The 17,488-nt window shown below is 36.9% G+C and overlaps 2 protein-coding genes across 3 annotated transcripts; both read left to right on the top strand.

Annotated features, from left to right (window-relative positions):
• Positions 1 to 3,448: 3,448 nt before the first annotated feature.
• On the top strand, positions 3,449 to 4,750 carry LOC136064195 (uncharacterized). Its single transcript, XM_065765637.1, has 2 exons — positions 3,449 to 4,465; positions 4,574 to 4,750. Exons 1-2 carry the CDS (start codon positions 3,449 to 3,451, stop codon positions 4,748 to 4,750), a joined length of 1,194 nt encoding a protein of 397 aa, XP_065621709.1.
• Positions 4,751 to 9,296: 4,546 nt separating this feature from the next.
• Positions 9,297 to 13,963, top strand: LOC112037479 (uncharacterized). 2 transcript variants are annotated; one of them, XM_065765641.1, is made up of 4 exons: positions 9,297 to 9,585; positions 9,672 to 9,883; positions 10,250 to 10,514; positions 13,484 to 13,963. In XM_065765641.1, the coding sequence occupies exons 1-4, from the start codon at positions 9,325 to 9,327 to the stop codon at positions 13,772 to 13,774; spliced, it is 1,029 nt and encodes a 342-aa protein (XP_065621713.1). In that variant the 5' UTR covers positions 9,297 to 9,324; the 3' UTR covers positions 13,775 to 13,963. The 2 variants fall into 2 exon arrangements, with proteins under 2 accessions (XP_065621713.1, XP_065621714.1); XM_065765642.1 differs by having other exon boundaries at positions 9,304 to 9,585; positions 13,478 to 13,963.
• The last annotated feature ends 3,525 nt before the right edge of the window (positions 13,964 to 17,488 follow it).

Below are 17,488 nucleotides of genomic sequence, written 5' to 3'. Positions count from 1 at the left end.
CCACAACTAACGTTCTGGCCGCATTAATGAGGAAATGACCCCTGAACAGTGCAGCTTTGGTTACTGCAACCCACAAAAAGAATGGGAAAGCGGCTGATGGGACAAGCACTCAAGTAGTGACCTGCTTGATCAACAAATATAGGGTTAAGATCAACTGAAATGGGATATATAATGTAAAGAATCCCTCTTGAAAGGGGACCGAAAAAAATGAAGAAAAGTAGAAATATAGAACACTGTAGCAACCTGTATCATCACGGAAACCTTTGTAACCAATCACTAAAGAAATAATAGAAACTTCAAGCTCCCAAGAGAAGGGCCGAGGAACATCATTGCACATTTTAACCCACAGTCATGCTATGCAATCCATATGTAACCATGCCTAGCCGTTGTATCCCTCACTAGGGCCTAGTTCTTGAACCCGCTCTCTACAAATTCATTGCATTAGACTAGCTGGGCTTGAGTCCACTTACTCAATAGTAGAAGTGCTCAAACCCAGTCCCTACAATTGGCACCGTCTATGGGAAGAACTCGTGTATTAGTAAAGGCAACGATCAAGCATGATAGGATCAGACCCTCATCAAGCAGGCTCCCATCAGCCTGAACCGGTCAAATCCCAGCATCAGGGTAACTTCGCCGACCTTGAGCGCAATCGAAATGAAGAGAATGGAAGATTTCGAGAGGGAAGTGTGCACACCACTCAAACTAGCAAAAGCTACTCATGTGGGGACGGCCATATGCTCTAGAGACAAAATAAAAACTGGGCCATACAACCAAAAGAGGTTAAGAGCCGCGTGACCCAGGGGCAGAACAATGAGCAGGCCATGCAGCGAGAGATAGATGACTTGAAGAGGAGGCTGCGCCATGCACAACGAAGACGATCTCAACCTAGCCCCGACCTACCCTCTAATGATGAGAGTGATGGAAATAAGTATGTACGCAGCGAAAAATTAACGGATCTACATTGTTCGAAATTGATAACATGCGTTAAGTAAATTTCAGAATTTGAGAACAAGAAAGCATACCTTGAAGCAATGAATTTCAAAAAACCGAAGATTGAAGCACTTAGGAATACTTTTAATCTTCACTCTAATTCCACTAATGTCCAAGAAGTGTGGACTCTTAATTGGTTACAAAGGGATGATTAGAGAGTGACATACACTCACTTCCACACCATTACAATGTTGTTTTTCTTACCCAGAAAATTCTGTACGTTTTTCCTTTTGTATCTAACCAATTATCTAATTGGGCTGGCCTTTTGGGCCTTTCCAATTGGGTTTAAGTGTGTGGCTTGAAGTGGGACCAAAAGGGACCAATAAGACACTAGCTCCAATAAGCTTTGGGTTTTTCTGTCAACTCTTAACAAGTCCAAAGTTACCATTAACTATATTTAATACCATTATATAAATATAGTTGCACTCTAGGCCTTATCTATAAATTATATCCCAAGACTTTATTATACATACAACCCCTTCATAAAATATTCGTAGTAATACAAAGTCCTTAATGTGGACTGTCACTTTGTAAATTACTACATCTTAATCCTTGAGTACGCAGTTTAATCCTTAAATGTTATTCATTATATATTTATGAAATCTAATTCTATAAATATATATTTTAGTCTTACTAAAGTGGTTAGGCCTAACTCTCTGAATAACAAACTCATTAAACTTATCTCAAGGGAATACTTTATATCTCTGTTAAGAGACTATAAATTCCATCTTGAGAATACATGTTCCATAAACACTAAATGTGGCTGCCCAACATACTAATGTTTTGACCATTACTATAGATCTCTCTCCTGATATATCAAAACAATCTTATGATCAAGTCCATTATTCTCTCAGGATTAAGAGTTCATACAAATACAAGTCGTGAGATTTATTATTCATATGACAGTCATTAGGAAAATAATAAATCTCACAGCGGTCCAGTTCAATATGTCTTAACTCTTAAAACATATTAACACATCAACCAAAAGTCTCCACTTCCATGACCAAGACAAATCATCGTGATTGATATTGTAAAGTTGTTATTTACAACTATGTATTTTGTTGGCTTTTATTTCGTGCCAAATTTGATTGTAATTAATTTCAATCGTTTATACTCTGTATTTATTATGGGATTTGTTGTAAGGGTTATGTGATAGAGAGAGTGTGTGAAGACTCAAACATTTGGAGGCTGAAGGATTCTCGCGGGTATGTCGCGACTTAGCTTCCCGCGAAGTGAAACATGTGCCATGCACATGCCAGAATGCAAAGAGTTAGGCTAGGTGGAAACAGCTGTGTCTTGCGAGTATCTCGCGGGTAAGGCCTTCCCGCGAGACACCCGCAAGATAATCTGTTCTGCCAGCCTGTACTGACTGACTCACACTTTTTGCACATATCCTATATATACCCTCATTACCCACAAATGTTGAGGAATGCTTCAGAGAGAAAACCCTAGCCAAACACATTGGGAATTAGAGATTGTCATCCCCACCTTTCTCTATACACTTGCTTGTGGTATTTCCTCAACTCTTCCCTCTCCATTTTCATATCATTGAAATGTTGATAACCCAAACACTTACCTCACCCTTTGAGTGTGTTGAGTGACATTTTGGTGCTGCTGGGAAGTATTGGAAGAAGCCTGGAATGGCAGATGTAACATGGAGCTTGTTGCGGGATCTGGAGAGCTAGACAAGACATGGTTCCGAGAAGTCTTGTTGGAGTAGGAGCTTGGAGGGCTTAGGTGCATCGGGTAGATTAGGCTTGGAGGGTCTCTTGTTAACCCATGTATCCCAACTGATTGTCTAGTGGATCGATTTCCGCTTGGAGGGCGGCGGAGAGGTTTTTCACTGAGTTCTTCGGTTTCCTCTTCGAAAACACGTCTTGGTGTTTTCTGTGTTTGCATCCTTCTTCCCTACTCTTTTATATTCCATTATACTGCTGTGTTGCTTAGTTTATGAATTAGAGTAGCTTATTTGTTCATCCGCTCGCATTTACACTATTCCGCACTTTGTATTAAGTTAGTGTAAAATCTATCGAGCCGTAACTTTTATTAGGGGGTCTAAATTGCTCTTGTGTTTTCAACACATTTCCGAGCTTTCAATTGGTATCAGAGCGGGTACACTCGCTGTAGTTTAAATACCTGAGTGTAATCCTTGACCCTATTTGAGATAGACCGGTCTTAATCGCTCAATGTTCCACCATTTTTCGATGGGAAAAATTATGCTTACTGGAAAGTCAGAATGAGAGCATTTTTATGCTCTATGGATGATACCGTTTGGGATGTGGTTGAGATTGGTTGGACCAAGCCAACGGATCCTAAGTCCACTTGGGATAAGACAGCTCTCGCAGCAGCCAATGCTAATAGTAAAGCGTTAAATGCTATTTTTTGTGGTGTGTCTCCTGATGAATTCCACAGGATCTCTTATATGACGGTAGCCAAGGAAGCTTAGGGGATTTTGGATATGACATATGAAGGTACGAAGAAAGTTAAGGACACAAAGTTTCAGATGCTTACCACAAAATTTGAAGAGCTCAAGATGAGGGATAATGAACCATTTGATTCATTCTATGGGAAGCTCAATGAAATTGTAATTGCTAAACTCAATCTTGGGGAGAAGATTGAAGATACTAAGGTGGTGAGAAAAATTTTGAGGTCCTTACCAGAAAGCTTTCGGGTAAAAGTCACAGCCATAGAGGAAAGCAAGGATTTAGATGAAATTAAGATCCAAGAGCTCATTGGATCACTTCAAATGTATGAGCTTGGACTACCTTCCCATAAGACAAGTAAATCGCTTGCTCTTAAAACCATCACCGAAAGAATGGATGTCCCTTCCGAAAAAGATGGAGTGGAGAAGGAAGTAGTATATCTTGCAAAAAAATTCCGAAAATTCCTGAAGATGAAGAACAGTGGAAAACCATTCAACAGAGGGAAATTTTCATCTTCAAGAGGTGATAGGAAAGAGTTTACAAGGAAAGAAGGGAAGGATTCTCAACCCTCTTCAGACATTATTTGCTATGAGTGCAATGGCCATGGACATCTAAAGAAGGAGTGTCCAAATTTTCTGAGGGGAAAAGGAAAGGCTTATGCCACGACGCTCAGTGATTCAGAAACTTCTGATTCTGACTCGAAAGAGAGCTGTGACGGAGAGGGAAATTACTCCGCCTTCATTACCATTGCTCATGTGGAGTCATCGGATGATTTGGGTGCACTTGTGAAGGAGCTTAATGAGCATTCTGATTTAGAGTCTATTGGGATTGTGGAAGAATCAGATGCTGAAGAGGAAGAGAATACAGCTAATCTTCAAGAAAATTACACCTTACTGCTTAAGAAGTCGGGAGAGTATTCCAGAGTAGCCAAGGCAGCTGTAAGGAAAATGAAGAAAGCTGAGGAAGATTACAGAAGTCTCTTGATCAGATATAAAGAGGCTAAGTGTGAGATTGAGACACTAAATGGTGAGCTGTTTGAAGCATATATGAAGGTGAGATTTCTTGAGCAAGAGGTTGTGCAAGCTCATGCTAAGATAGAGAGAGTCTCCTCTCAGAAGTTAGAAGATGTTATATCTTCTCAAAAACCTTCTTCAGACAAGTCCGGGTTGGGATACACCGGAGGAAGCTGCTCATCAGCCAAAGTCACCAAAGGAGTAAAGTTTGTGAAGGCAAACGAGACGGTTGTTGAAAAGCCCATTCTTGAGAAAGATGAGGATGTAAAAAAGAAGAATGTGGCTGAGCAACGAATGGTGAATAAGCCCCGCAACGAATGGTGAATAAGCCCCGAAATTAGTCTATGGCTAGACATGAAACCAGAGGAAGATCTCTCCCAAGATCACAACGGAGTCCCAGAATAGATTATGTGTGCCATTATTGCGCACCTCGGTCATGAGGGAGGAGAAATGACATGAGATCTTGGGGTGGTGAGCAACCAAGAAGTCAAAATCGTGATCTCGGTATGACGGATGTGATGAAAATGATCGGTGCCTTCACCACTTGCTTAGAGAGTTTCACCAGAAGGTTTGAAAGTCCAAACTCTCGTACCCAATCCGTCAAGAATATCACCCCAAATGCACGTGATGTGTGGGTGAAGAGGGGTACTCATACATAAGCATTATAACATGTCCATGCATAAATTCTTTCAATGTTTAGGGACTTTTGCTGTTGCATCATTTCATGCATTGCTCTCTTTTTGCTGTTATTCTTTTATCCGGTTGGTGTGTACCAGCTGTTTTTTTGTTGATCTTACTTGTCTTGTTCTGTTTTGGGTGTGTTCAAAAAATTCAAAAACCCATAAAAATTGAAAAATCTCAAAAGTTTGATCACTTGTTTTGTGTATGTCACATGTGAGTTTGGCCTAGTACCTTCGTACTTATGGCATAGTGCATTTACGATCGTGGCTTGTCTTATATGCACTCAGTTCTTTGTGAAAGAAATCTTGAACACTATGTGCGACTGTTGTAAATAGATCTTCAAGCTTGTCATGAATAATTGGTCAATAGTCTTGTTGGTCTTGATACTTATATAGAATTGTGTCTATATCTCTTCCCACTTTATTTTTATGTTTTGCAAAAAGAGCTTACCAAATATAAATCTCCAAATGAAAAGAGATATTGAGCTGCAAAAACTTGTCGCACACACTAGTATACGACTAGGAAAAAAAGAAAGCGACTCTTCTTAATGTGTTTTATATGGTGCTCAAAAAGCCAAAGGTAATCATCAATGTTGAAATATCATAAATTTCAAGCACCAATCTCTAAATGAGATGCTCTTGTCCAATCAAAATTAATTGGACCTATTGTTATACCTTTTGTAGAAGCTAAATGAAAAGTTTCTAAGTTTTGTATTCAATGTGTGGGAGGTCATATATACTCATTTCTATAATGGAGACTGTCCACTTAATTTCGTATCAGTTGTGTATGACTCGATTGAATTGATCATTGAAGCTTCGCTCTGGTCTATAGTCTATTCCTCATTTGATACTCACACACAACACACAAGACTTTGATTCAATCAATGCCTATCTCATTTGTGTGATTGTACATGTTCAAATGTGATGTGTATGCTCAAGAACTGGTTGATCAAACCCAAAAAGATTTTTGAGTGTTTTATTTGTTTTTGAAAGTGATTTTATACTTTCGTTTTTTTTTTTTTTTTTTTTTTTTTTGAAGGAAGAAAAGAGAAGGAGAGAGAGAGAGAGAGAGAGAGAGAGAGAGAGAGAGAGAGTTGATCTGTTCAGAAGAGAGAGAGAGGGCGCGTATATAGGTAGAAGTGGTTGAGGGAAATAATAAAAAAATTGTGTAGAGTGAATATTTTATTGAAATATCTTGTAAAATAAATGAACTGATGTGGGTGTTTTATAAAAGTGGTAGTGTAAAATAGAAAGATGAGGTTTTTTCGTATAAAATAGACAAAAAATTTAGATGAGCTGATGTGAATGCTCTTAATTGGAAAAGAGAAACTATCTAATCTTTTATTGCAAGTTTAATATATCATTATTGCAAACAAGAACAGCTGTCACTCAAGGAACTCTGTTCATGATACATAAGCTACTCGGGCAGCTAACAAGAATATCCAATACTGAATGATTTTTACATAAGAAGAGAATTCATCATGTTTGTTGAGAGCCATCAAAATCATTGCTTCACATTCACAGCCATTACAACCTTGGTCAACTCATAAAGCAATACTGTGATCACATTGCCAGCACCAAAAATTTAAACCCAACCCAAAAGACAAGCATATATAGAGAGGACAGTACTTAGAGTAGTGAGCTGAACTCTTCATTTCCCATACTTCTTTCTCAATCTTTCCTTGATGAAAGATTGTTGAGGGGCAATGTTGACATAAGAGAGATGCACACCAGCAGCAAAAAGAGCAGCACCAGAGGTGAAGCATGCCACAGTCATCAACAATTTCTTGGGTATTGAAGGAAAGCACAGCACCATTTCCTCAATTATCTACGTGCAAAAGGAGAAGATTCAATCAAAGCTAACCAGCTCACATACATAAAACCACAATCTTTCATCGATTGAAAATAAAATTAGATCTTATAAATCTTAATTTTATAAAATCTAACTTGTAGATCTTCTTTTCTCTTGATTCTTTAGTTTTTTATGTTTTGAGAGGAGAGAGATGTAAAATGGTAAAAAAAAAATTTACATATGTTTTAACAGAGGTGGATAATTGGAGACAAACAGAGCTAATCTTAGGTTAGTAAAGTGTCAATTTTTAAGCCACATGTAGGCAAAGTATTTTTCGGGCAAATCGCAAGTGGAAAAAGTGTAATTTCCCCACACGCATATATATATATACACACACACGCTTTGACCAACATATCATGTTAATTCCTAAATTTTACCAAAATTCATTTTCAGTCCCTAAACTATTGAAAAATTTAACTTTTTTTTAAAATTTTTTTTATTTATCTCTTTGTTATTGAAAATGTTTCAATTCTTGCACTTAAACTTTAAAAAATAAATTAGAATAGGGAAGAGATTTCAAAGCAACACTCCACTCTAGTAAAGAATGAAAAAAGACATCTCTCAAAGCATCTTGCATTTCATTCTTGCCAAAGACACCACATAATGCAATGTGGCACAACCCTCCAAAAAGCTATATTTTGATATCTACCAAAGGCACCTTACAAAAGCTGCTAAGAATTCAAGGACCCTTTGTGGCATTACCCAAAGGAGACCAAACAAACTCCACACCATTGTCCATAACTCATATGCTATGGGACCATGAAGTAGAAGTTGGTCCACATTTACACATATAACATTATTTTACAACAACAATACATCTCTTCTGGAAATTATCAAAAGACAAAATCTTCCCTAGGGTAGCAGTCCACAAAAAGAAAGCTATTCTATGAGGAACCTTCGATTGTCACACCTACTTCTAAGAAAATGACATACCAATAGTTGAGCAAATGTAAAGGTAGTACCCACGCACCTCAAAACCCCAATTCTTGTCTAGCCTCCATCATAATTTATCAAGCCCCTCTCCTTTCACTGTGGTGGAATAGATCAAATACATAAAAGCAGTCAAAGACTCCAAGTCTCAATCTTGGATTGAGCTAGAGAACTAGGTATCCCAATGGAGTATCCCATTAGAAAAATGCATAACCTTGTTATAAGATATTTCTTATCACGACTAATTCTATATATCTTCGGTAAGGTCTCTTTAAGTGGACAATCATGGCATCACAAATCATGCCAAAATTTTACTCAAGTACCATCACCTATATTGAATTGTATAGACTAAGAAAAAGTCAACCACTCATATCTTATGGTTTTCCAGAGACTTACACCATGACCCCACTTTTGTGCATTAGCCACCCCATTCACTCCCATACTTCACTTCTATGACCCTCCTCCATAGATTATCTCTCTCGGTCCCATATCTCCACAACTATTTTCCTAACAATGCTTGGTTGAATCTTCTCAAGTTCCAAACACCCAATCCTCCAAACTGCAATGGTTCACAAATCTGAGCCCAATTAACCAAATGGAATTTAGGTTCCTCACTAATTCCACTACATAAAAAATCCCTTTTAAGATATGAGTAACTTACAAATCAATATATAAACACATACCTTTAAGTTTTTGATAATTTATTATTATTTGGTAAGTAATGATATTTTTATCGGAAAAAGACCACTTAAAGAATTACAAAGAAAATGTATTATATAAAGAAGTGTAGTGAATCTTTCAATTCATCTATGGAATTACTATTGTTAAAACTCCACACTTGCATGAGACCAATCAAACAACGATTTAATAAACAATGCTATCAATTGAGTCACCGAATTTTCAATATCCTCAAAAGTACAATGATTCCTTTACCTCCACAATTTCCACATAAATCATAGAGGGACTAAACTCCAAATATCCAATGAATGTTTGTCAACCCAATTCCTTCAACCAAACAAAAGATCAATGAACTTTTCTGGTAACACCCATTGAATCCTAAAAGATCTAAAACAAAACTCGACAAATCACAAGCAACTCATGTCGCTGGAATTGAATGTTTCTTCATTAAGCTGGCATTGGTGTTTTATTTTCATTTTTTGAATTGATGCTAGAGAGGCCTTTTCCACATCCGGACTATGGATTTCAAAGCAACCATACTTTTATAGTTAATGTGAGTTGTCAACCTAGTATTTTGTTCTTGTAATCTGCAGCCACTGCAGGCAGAACTTGTTCTAAATAAATATGTTACAATATATATATATATATATGTGCAAGTCCTTTACTAAAATTTTTGTGCTCAGACTCATGGAGTTGAATGCGTTGATTAGTATTTTTTTTCACCATGATTTAGTATAACGTTGATCAACACTTCAGGGATGTTGAAGAGAGCTGTAGTGTTGATTTTTGTGGCGTTTCTGGCATGGGCTTATAAGGCAACCCAACCTCCTCCACCCAAGATATGCGGTTCTCCAGATGGGCCCCCTGTTACAGCAACAAGAATCAAACTTAGTGATGGAAGGCATTTGGCATACAAAGAACATTGTGTGCCTAAAGAAACAGCCAACTATAAAATTGTCTATGTCCATGCTTTTGATTTTTGCAGGCATGATGCTGTCATCGCCAAAACACTATCTCCGGTACTTATTCAGTGGTTGTTATATATACATATAAATATGATATCCTTGGACTTGGTATCATTTGAATCAATGGTTGGTTCTTTCAGGAAATCATTGAAGAGTTGGGGATCTACGTTGTGTCTTTTGACAGACCTGGTTATGGGGAGAGTGACCCTAACCCAAAGCGAACAGTGAAGAGCATGGCTTTGGATATAGAAGAGCTTGCTGATCAATTGGGATTGGGATCAAAATTCTATGTAATTGGTTTCTCAATGGGTGGGCAGGTGCTTTGGAGTTGCCTCAAGTACATTCCTCACAGGTATGATTTACCCTAGCTATATAAATAAAGGGTAGTGTTTGTTACACACACCCACACATACACACAGTTACACACTAATTTTTTGAACTGAAATCATGAATTGAAGTATGATTTCACACACACTGTTGCACACTAATTTTTTGAATTGAAATCCTGAATTGAAGACATGATTTCAAAACTGAAATCATGTTTTCAACTCCCAATTTGAGTTAAAAAATTGTGTGTAATGGTGTGTGTAAGAGGGTTTGTGTAACAGGTTTTATCCATAAATAAATGCTAGATAAGAGAATAACAAGAACTGCTGCATTTGCCACTTTATGTGCAGTGCCTTTTCTCTTATGTGTGGGGTACTTGGAACACTAACAGGTTAGCAGGGGCAGGACTACTAGCTCCAGTGGTTAACTACTGGTGGCCGGGTTTTCCTGGAAACTTATCTGGTGAAGTCTACAACCAGCAGCTTTGGCAAGATCAATGGACACTTCGTGTTGCTCACTACACTCCTTGGCTTACCTACTGGTGGAACACTCAAAAATGGTTCCCCTCTCTTAGCGTTGCAGCTCATAATATGGATATTTTTTCTCCCCAAGACAAAGAACTCATGGCAAAGCTCTCTGACAGAGAAAACTATTTGGTTAGCATCTAATTTTCATACAGGTTGCAAGTTCAAAATTTTTATTTCATTAATCCAATTTTCATACTAGGTGCATATATATCTTTATTTTAAGAGTGAAGTTGCAAATTTATCTATAACAAAACTTAGAAAATTAATACTAATTCTGGTTCTTAAAGTCTCTGAAATTGTATGATTATCCTGATCTGTTGTACTGTTAAAATGCAAAACAAAATTTTAAGCTTTTCTGCTGACAAATATGTCTATTAAAGAGTACAGAAACGGTTGCCTGATTTCTGTACATAATTAGTATTAGAATTTACTGCATACCACGATGATATATTGGTCACAAAAGGCTGTGAAAGGACACCATAAACTTTGAATATCTTATTACTTTCTAAATCTATAGCAATTAGGAGTGAAGGTGTGACTCCTTAATAGCATGTGTTGGATTTTTTTATAAAATAACTATAAAACCCAAACAATATTATTAATTAGGCAACGTTTCAAACATATTGCATTTTTAACAATTCGACTTCAGAGGGGTCGATTTTACTGTTCATATTCCATATTTTTGTGCCACGTAGGTCAAGAAATCGAGTCCATTATATTCAGTTTTTCTACATAGAAATCGACCACAGAGGAGTCGTTTTCAACACAAAGAAAACGACTCCAGTGGAGTCGTTTTCTTTGTGTTGAAAACGACTCCTCTGTGGTCGATTTCTTTGTCCAAAAAACCCCCCACGGACGAACCCACAGTCGTAACCATGCGCCAAAAAACCCACAGGAACCCAGCGAACCCAGCAAAACGAACCCAGCAACACCGAACGCAGGCGCCGACGAACCCAGGCGCCGACGAGCGTGTTCTTCTCCTCCACTGATCCGATCCGAGCGTGTTAGGCTCGTCGGTGTCCAGGTTCGTCGGGGTTTGGTGTGCTGGGTTCGTCGGTCAGAATCGGCGCCTGAGTTCGTTCGTCGGTCACGGTGACTGGGTTTTTTACAGAACGAAGAACGAAGCGTTGTGCTTGCCGCTGAAGTCGTCTTCAATCTCTGGGTTCTTCTGTTCTTCTGTCGCTGGGTTCTCAGTGGAGGAGATGGGTTTTGGGGAAATTGACTTCAGTGAAGTCGTTTGCAATGCAAAGAAAACGACTCCACTGGAGTCGTTTTCTTTGCATTGAAGTCGACTTCCCTGAAGTCGATTTCTATGTATAAAAAATGAGTATAATGAAATCGATTTCTTTATCTACGTGGCACAAAAATAAGCAATATGAACAGTAAAATCGACTCCTCTGAAGTCGAATTGTTAAAAATACAATATGTTTGAAACGTTGCCTAATTAATAATATTGTTTAGATTTTATAGTTATTTTATAAAAAAATCCGCATGTGTTTGGTTAGGCTTTGTTATTTTCTAATTTCATTTTGTGCTTAATGGTTTGAGTTATGGTCATAATTTAATATAAGAACATTTTGCTTAACATATCAAAATTTGTTTGGTATTTGTGATGGCTTCAATCAAATAAATAATTGCTGTGGATTGGATAAGATCCCTAGTCACATCAATTTTGCATGCCTGGAGATATTGCTAGGCCACCATTAGAGTAATGTTATGGTTCATACTTCATATGGAGTAAAATTGATAATGGATTTTCATTGAAACTCTACTAACTTATGATGAATAAAGTTTAGGCTAGAAATAATGACTTGGAGGACTAGTTTATATAGAGTAAAAATGAGAGAACCAAATGCTCTGCACTTGTTCGTTGGGATTGACTTTTGGCCTTCCCTGTAAAGATTTCTTTCTTCTTTTTGCTAAAATTTCATGAAGTACATAGTGACAGTTTTCATTGGGAAATATCTTTGTGTGGTGTGCACTATATCTTTATGTCTCCTCTTATAAACCCCTGAAATTTGGTGTTTTTTTCAAGGACTTTATGATCCATAATGACATTCTCTTCGTCTTGCAATCGTGGTTGTATTGTTTATTTCCCCCTTCGTTTGTTTGGTAATAAAAGTAATGGCTGTGAAGGACCTCTAAGAACAAATATAAACTGTAAAAGAATTATGAACATTAAGGACTGAAATGCCACCACATTTTTCTGTAAAAAAAAACCAGTTATTTACCTCCTAAAGTGAGGAAACTTGACTTGAAATAGGGGTTGACTAAATAATTCTTAGTGTCTGTTTGGGAACAGCTTATTTAGCTGAAATTGAAAACTCTTTGCTAAAATACTATAGATAAAGTTAAAAGATAGTTGAAATTATACTGTAAGACCTATGAATAGTACCAAAAAGTGCAATGAGACCCATGAATAGTAGCAAAAAAAGCTAAATAGTAATAAAAAAAACTGGCTTTTTAAGCCAATACCAGATGCACACTTAGTTTAGTTATGCATATTGGTAATTGATTCTACTATAATTGAGTATTGTAATAACAACCTTGGAATCTAAAAATGCAATGAACATCACTCTTGTATAAAGATGTGCTTGACAAATTCTGGTGCACCACTAATAGAAACAGAATTTTGAGATAAGATTAGGCTTTCAGCTCCTTTTCCCAGCCAAACTTAAGGTTTGATTAACTGATTAAAGCATCTTATACGACAAAAGTTTAAAGGGAGGAAATTTGTGTTATGTTAAGAGGCTTTCTTTTCAGCTCTTTTATTTATTTATTTTTTTCATGTAAATCTACCCCCTCTCTCTCTCTCTCGTTTTTTTTTTTTTGGGCCAATTGATATGGATTTAAAAGCATATTTTGTTGATACTATAATCAACATATTTCTCAGGTTCAATTTCCATGAAGTGTATGAGTTACTAATAGGAAAAAATATATATTTCTTTAAATGTTCTTATTTTCTAAGAGTGTATTAGTATAAGCTATTGGAAAACTGTGTTTTAAGTTTAAAATGAACATTTGTAAAAAAAAATGCTTTTTTAAACTCTCAAGACGCCTAATCAAACGGACCCTAAATGTGGCTTCGTCAGGCACAGGTAAGACAGCAAGGAGAATTTGAGTCCCTCCATCGTGACCTGATTGTTGGATTTTCTGCTTGGGAGTTCAGTCCTATGGATTTGGAAAACCCATTTCCAAACAATGAAGGTTCTGTCCACTTGTGGCATGGAGATGAAGATTGGATTGTGCCTGTTACATTGCAACGATACATTGCTCAACAATTACCATGGATTCACTATCATGAGCTTCCGGGAGCTGGGCACTTTTTCCCATATGCTGATGGAATGGGTGATACTATCATCAAGGCAATTTTGAGATGGGAGAAGTAACCTCAGTGGCAAAATCAAGAAATTTTTCTATGGAATCAGGCTAAATACAACAAAATTCTTAAGTTAAAAATAAAAGGTTGATGAACCCAAATAAGTACTTTATTTCATATATTAAAATTTTAATTAATAAAGTTATGTCCTGTACTCTCTCATTGTGATAAAATAATTTATTAATTGGTTCTCTTTTTATTTTTTTATTTATTTATTTTTTTGAGAAGCAAGTTACTGAATATTATTAAGGTAGGCTACTAAGGTCAACTTGAATAACAAATGATAGATCTTGTGGTACATTTTCCATCCAGATTTGCATATGATTGAGGGATTTTGAGTTCTTTGCTAGAAAGTGAGCTAACTTATTACTCGAACGGCGTACAAGAGAAGTTTTAAAAGCTGAAAAGAAAATACTAAGGTATACAATGTCTTGCACTAAATGTCCATAGGGTGTGAAGTTCTTGCCTTCTGTTAGCAAAGCTCTGTGTAAAATTTTAGAATCCCCTTCAAGTATGAGATGGTCAAAACTCAGCTCCACAGCAAGTTCAAGGGCTCTCCGTGCTGCAAGAACATCAACCTCGATGACTGTCATTGGCAGGGGGATTATTTGAGACAACGATGCCATAACTTGTCCTTCTTTGTTTCGTATGACAACACCCAGTCCTGTGCTTCCATCTTCGACAAATGTGGCCCCGTCGAAATTGATTTTGTACCAATTATCTTGGGGCGGAGTCTATGTTGTTGACTGCGTTTTCCTCTGTTTTGCTGATATTATGGGGCTAGAATGAGACTCAAGTTGTCGCTCCCGAGAGTGTTCCAGTATCTTGTCTAGTGAGAGTGTTGATTTCTCGAGTCGGAGATTGTTTCTCCGATTCCACAAGTTCCATAATACCAAGGAAAAGAGCGTTGGATCTGCTGTACCTACAAAAATAAAACCAATAAAGTTAGTGAAGCATGTGCTCTGTTTGAGAGAGCTTTGGTTCTCTTTTTATGTATAGAGTTAAACAATCACTCACAAATTCATTTGATATTCGTGAGTTCTATATTTATATGGCCTAGTTTTAAGATGCGCTCGATGGATTTCAATGGGTTGATTAACTTTTTTATTTTTTATTGATAGCGCATTGATTAGCATAATACTATCATATTGGTGGTCGTAAGAGCATTCTCATCAAGGTGAGTAAATTTTTTAGCATATACCACCTCAAAACTCAAAATTTTAGCTTTTAACAACTCATTTTACAATACATTCAACATCAAACATTCTATATTTTTTACTGTTTCATTTAAATATTCTTTTTTTATTATTTTTTTTATTCTTCACTATATTTCTTTCTCTCTCTTCCTCTTTGTTACTCTCAACCCTACAAACTTGACCATCTTAACGCAGTAAACCCATACCCCCATCCACCACCACCGGAAAAAAACACCAACCTCCCATACCCACCTATCTATCCAACAAACTCACACTCTTCCATCTCAATCCAGTAAACCCATATCCATCCCAGCCACCACCACTGAAAAAAAAAAAAAAAAAAAAAAAAAAAAAAAAAAAAAACAGATGCGGAAAAACCAACGGAGACCCACAAAGATTCACCACAAAACCCAGAAAACAACAGCATTCACAAAACCCAAAGCCACCCCAATCAACCCACACACAATCCAAAACCACCCCAATCAACTCACAACCAGACCCAGCAAAACCACCTAAGGCTGCCAAAACCCACCCACATCCCAGACCCGTAACTATGACCCAGACCCGATCAACCACACCCACAACCACAACCACAAAACCCACAAAACAAGCCACAACCTCCACTATAACCAAAACCTCCACAATCCACAAGCTCCACCACAACCCATAAAACCCACAACCTCCACCACAACTCACCACAACCCACAACCTTCACAATCCATAACCTCCACCATAACCCACAAAACCCACAATCCAACCCACAAATCACAAACCCACCTCACAAATCAAATACCCACGATGGCAGATCGAGAGAGATGAAAGATTTGGCGGAGAAAGAGAGAGATAAAACGACATTGCCCATCTCCATGTAGGCTCTGGTTCAACCGTGCTCCGACATTGCCCTCATTCTCCTCCGCCAGCACCACCGCTCCGCTTGGTCTAAGTGGCGCTAGAGGTTGCCACTTGTCATCGCTATGCTCCACCATATGCGCAATTTCTTTATGTAGAACGGGATGGAGAGAGAGTCCAGTGAACCAAGAAGAAAAGAGAGAAAGTCAAGCTTCAGAAGAAAAGAGAGAAAATAGTGAGAGAGAGAAATGATATTTTAATTAAAAGGTTAATAAAATATTATTATTTTTTATAAGATTTGAGCTACAGTAGGCTGTTATCTTTGACAGTCTACTATAGCGAAGTTGCTAAAAATTTTACAATTACCATTCTTGATGTAGCGTGTTTTTTGTGGTTTCAAGTGCTAAATATAGCATTTAGCACTTATACAACGTTTGATACGAATGCTCTAATTTAGGATCACATTTAGAGCATTCACATCAAAGCTCTTAAAATTTTACTCCCTCCGTCTTATTTTGTTTGTCCTATTTGAAAAGTTAAACTTTTAAAGGGAATATCATTTATTTTCTTGTTTACCTTTTAAATTGTATAAGTTTTCAAAATTACCCTTGAATAAATTTATCAAAAAATTAAATTAGTAAATTAATAGGGGTATAAAGGAACATTAGTAAATTAATGACTTTCATTTTTAAAAACATGACAATATTTTGGAACATTTTAAAATAGAATAGAAGACAAACAAAGTGATATGAAAGGAGTGGCTTTTAACATCTCAAAAGCTTACTTTATTTATTTTAACACTTCACTTTAAAATACACCAAATATTAAAAATTCTATTTTTTTTAGCACTTCATATATATATATATATATATATATATATATATATACTTTCTTTATTATTTTTTTTTTCTTTTTTTATTTATTATTCTTGTGCTCTCAACTTTCTCTATCTTCTTCTCCATCTCTTTCTCTTCTCTCCACCCACACCTACTGCATTTCTCTTCTCTGCCGCCCACCCACTACCACCAACCACCACTACTAGTTAAAAAAACATCAAACAAGAACTCACAACCCACTACCAGCCACCACCACTACCACCACTGGAAAAAAATAAATAAAATAAAATAAAACTCATGAAACCCATCACAACCATACCCACAACCACAACCGGCCACAAAAGCCACCACATAAAAAACACAATCAAAGCCAACAAAACCCATCACCACCACACCCACAACCAGCCACAAAGCCCATTACCACCACACCCACAACCGGCCATAAAGCCCATCACCACCACAAAAGAGAGAAAAAAAAAATTGAAAGAAAAAAAATATAAAAGAAATAGAGAGAGGTATTTTCGACCATAGATTAAGAAAAAAAAATAATAATAAAAATAGAAGAAAGGAAGAGGAGGTATGCAAGATTTGGAGAAGAAGAGATCAGAAGCTAGAGAGAAAAAAGAAAAAAAAAAAAAAAGAGAAACGGATGGTCAGAAAAGAAAGAGAGAGAAAAAATATTTTTTAAAGAGAAGAGGAGAGAGAAAAGAATAAAATAATATTTTTTTTATAAGTTGGAGCTACAGTGAGTTGTTATCTTTGGCATATTACTGTAGCTTAGTTGCTATTTTTATTTTTATCTTTTTAAGTTTAGCATCTTTGTTATAGCTTACCTTTTGGTAT

This window comes from Quercus suber, unplaced genomic scaffold (genome assembly GCF_002906115.3).
Source record: "Quercus suber isolate HL8 unplaced genomic scaffold, Cork oak 2.0 scaffold_645, whole genome shotgun sequence".
In the NCBI taxonomy this organism is placed as follows: domain Eukaryota; kingdom Viridiplantae; phylum Streptophyta; class Magnoliopsida; order Fagales; family Fagaceae; genus Quercus; species Quercus suber.
Note: the sequence above shows the minus strand (reverse complement) of the source record. Positions and strands in the feature narration are given on the sequence as shown.

What these genes read in the sequence shown, in the direction of transcription:
- LOC136064195 (XM_065765637.1), top strand. Translation starts at nt 3,449, where the DNA reads ATGACATATGAAGGTACGAAGAAAGTTAAGGACACAAAGTTTCAGATG. An exon ending in TGTTTGAAGCATATATGAAG is followed by an intron (nt 4,466 to 4,573) that starts GTGAGATTTCTT and finishes TCTTCAGACAAG; the next exon opens with TCCGGGTTGGGATACACCGG.
- LOC112037479 (XM_065765642.1), top strand. Translation starts at nt 9,325, where the DNA reads ATGTTGAAGAGAGCTGTAGTGTTGATTTTTGTGGCGTTTCTGGCATGG. An exon ending in TCGCCAAAACACTATCTCCG is followed by an intron (nt 9,586 to 9,671) that starts GTACTTATTCAG and finishes TGGTTCTTTCAG; the next exon opens with GAAATCATTGAAGAGTTGGG. An exon ending in CTGACAGAGAAAACTATTTG is followed by an intron (nt 10,515 to 13,477) that starts GTTAGCATCTAA and finishes TGGCTTCGTCAG; the next exon opens with GCACAGGTAAGACAGCAAGG.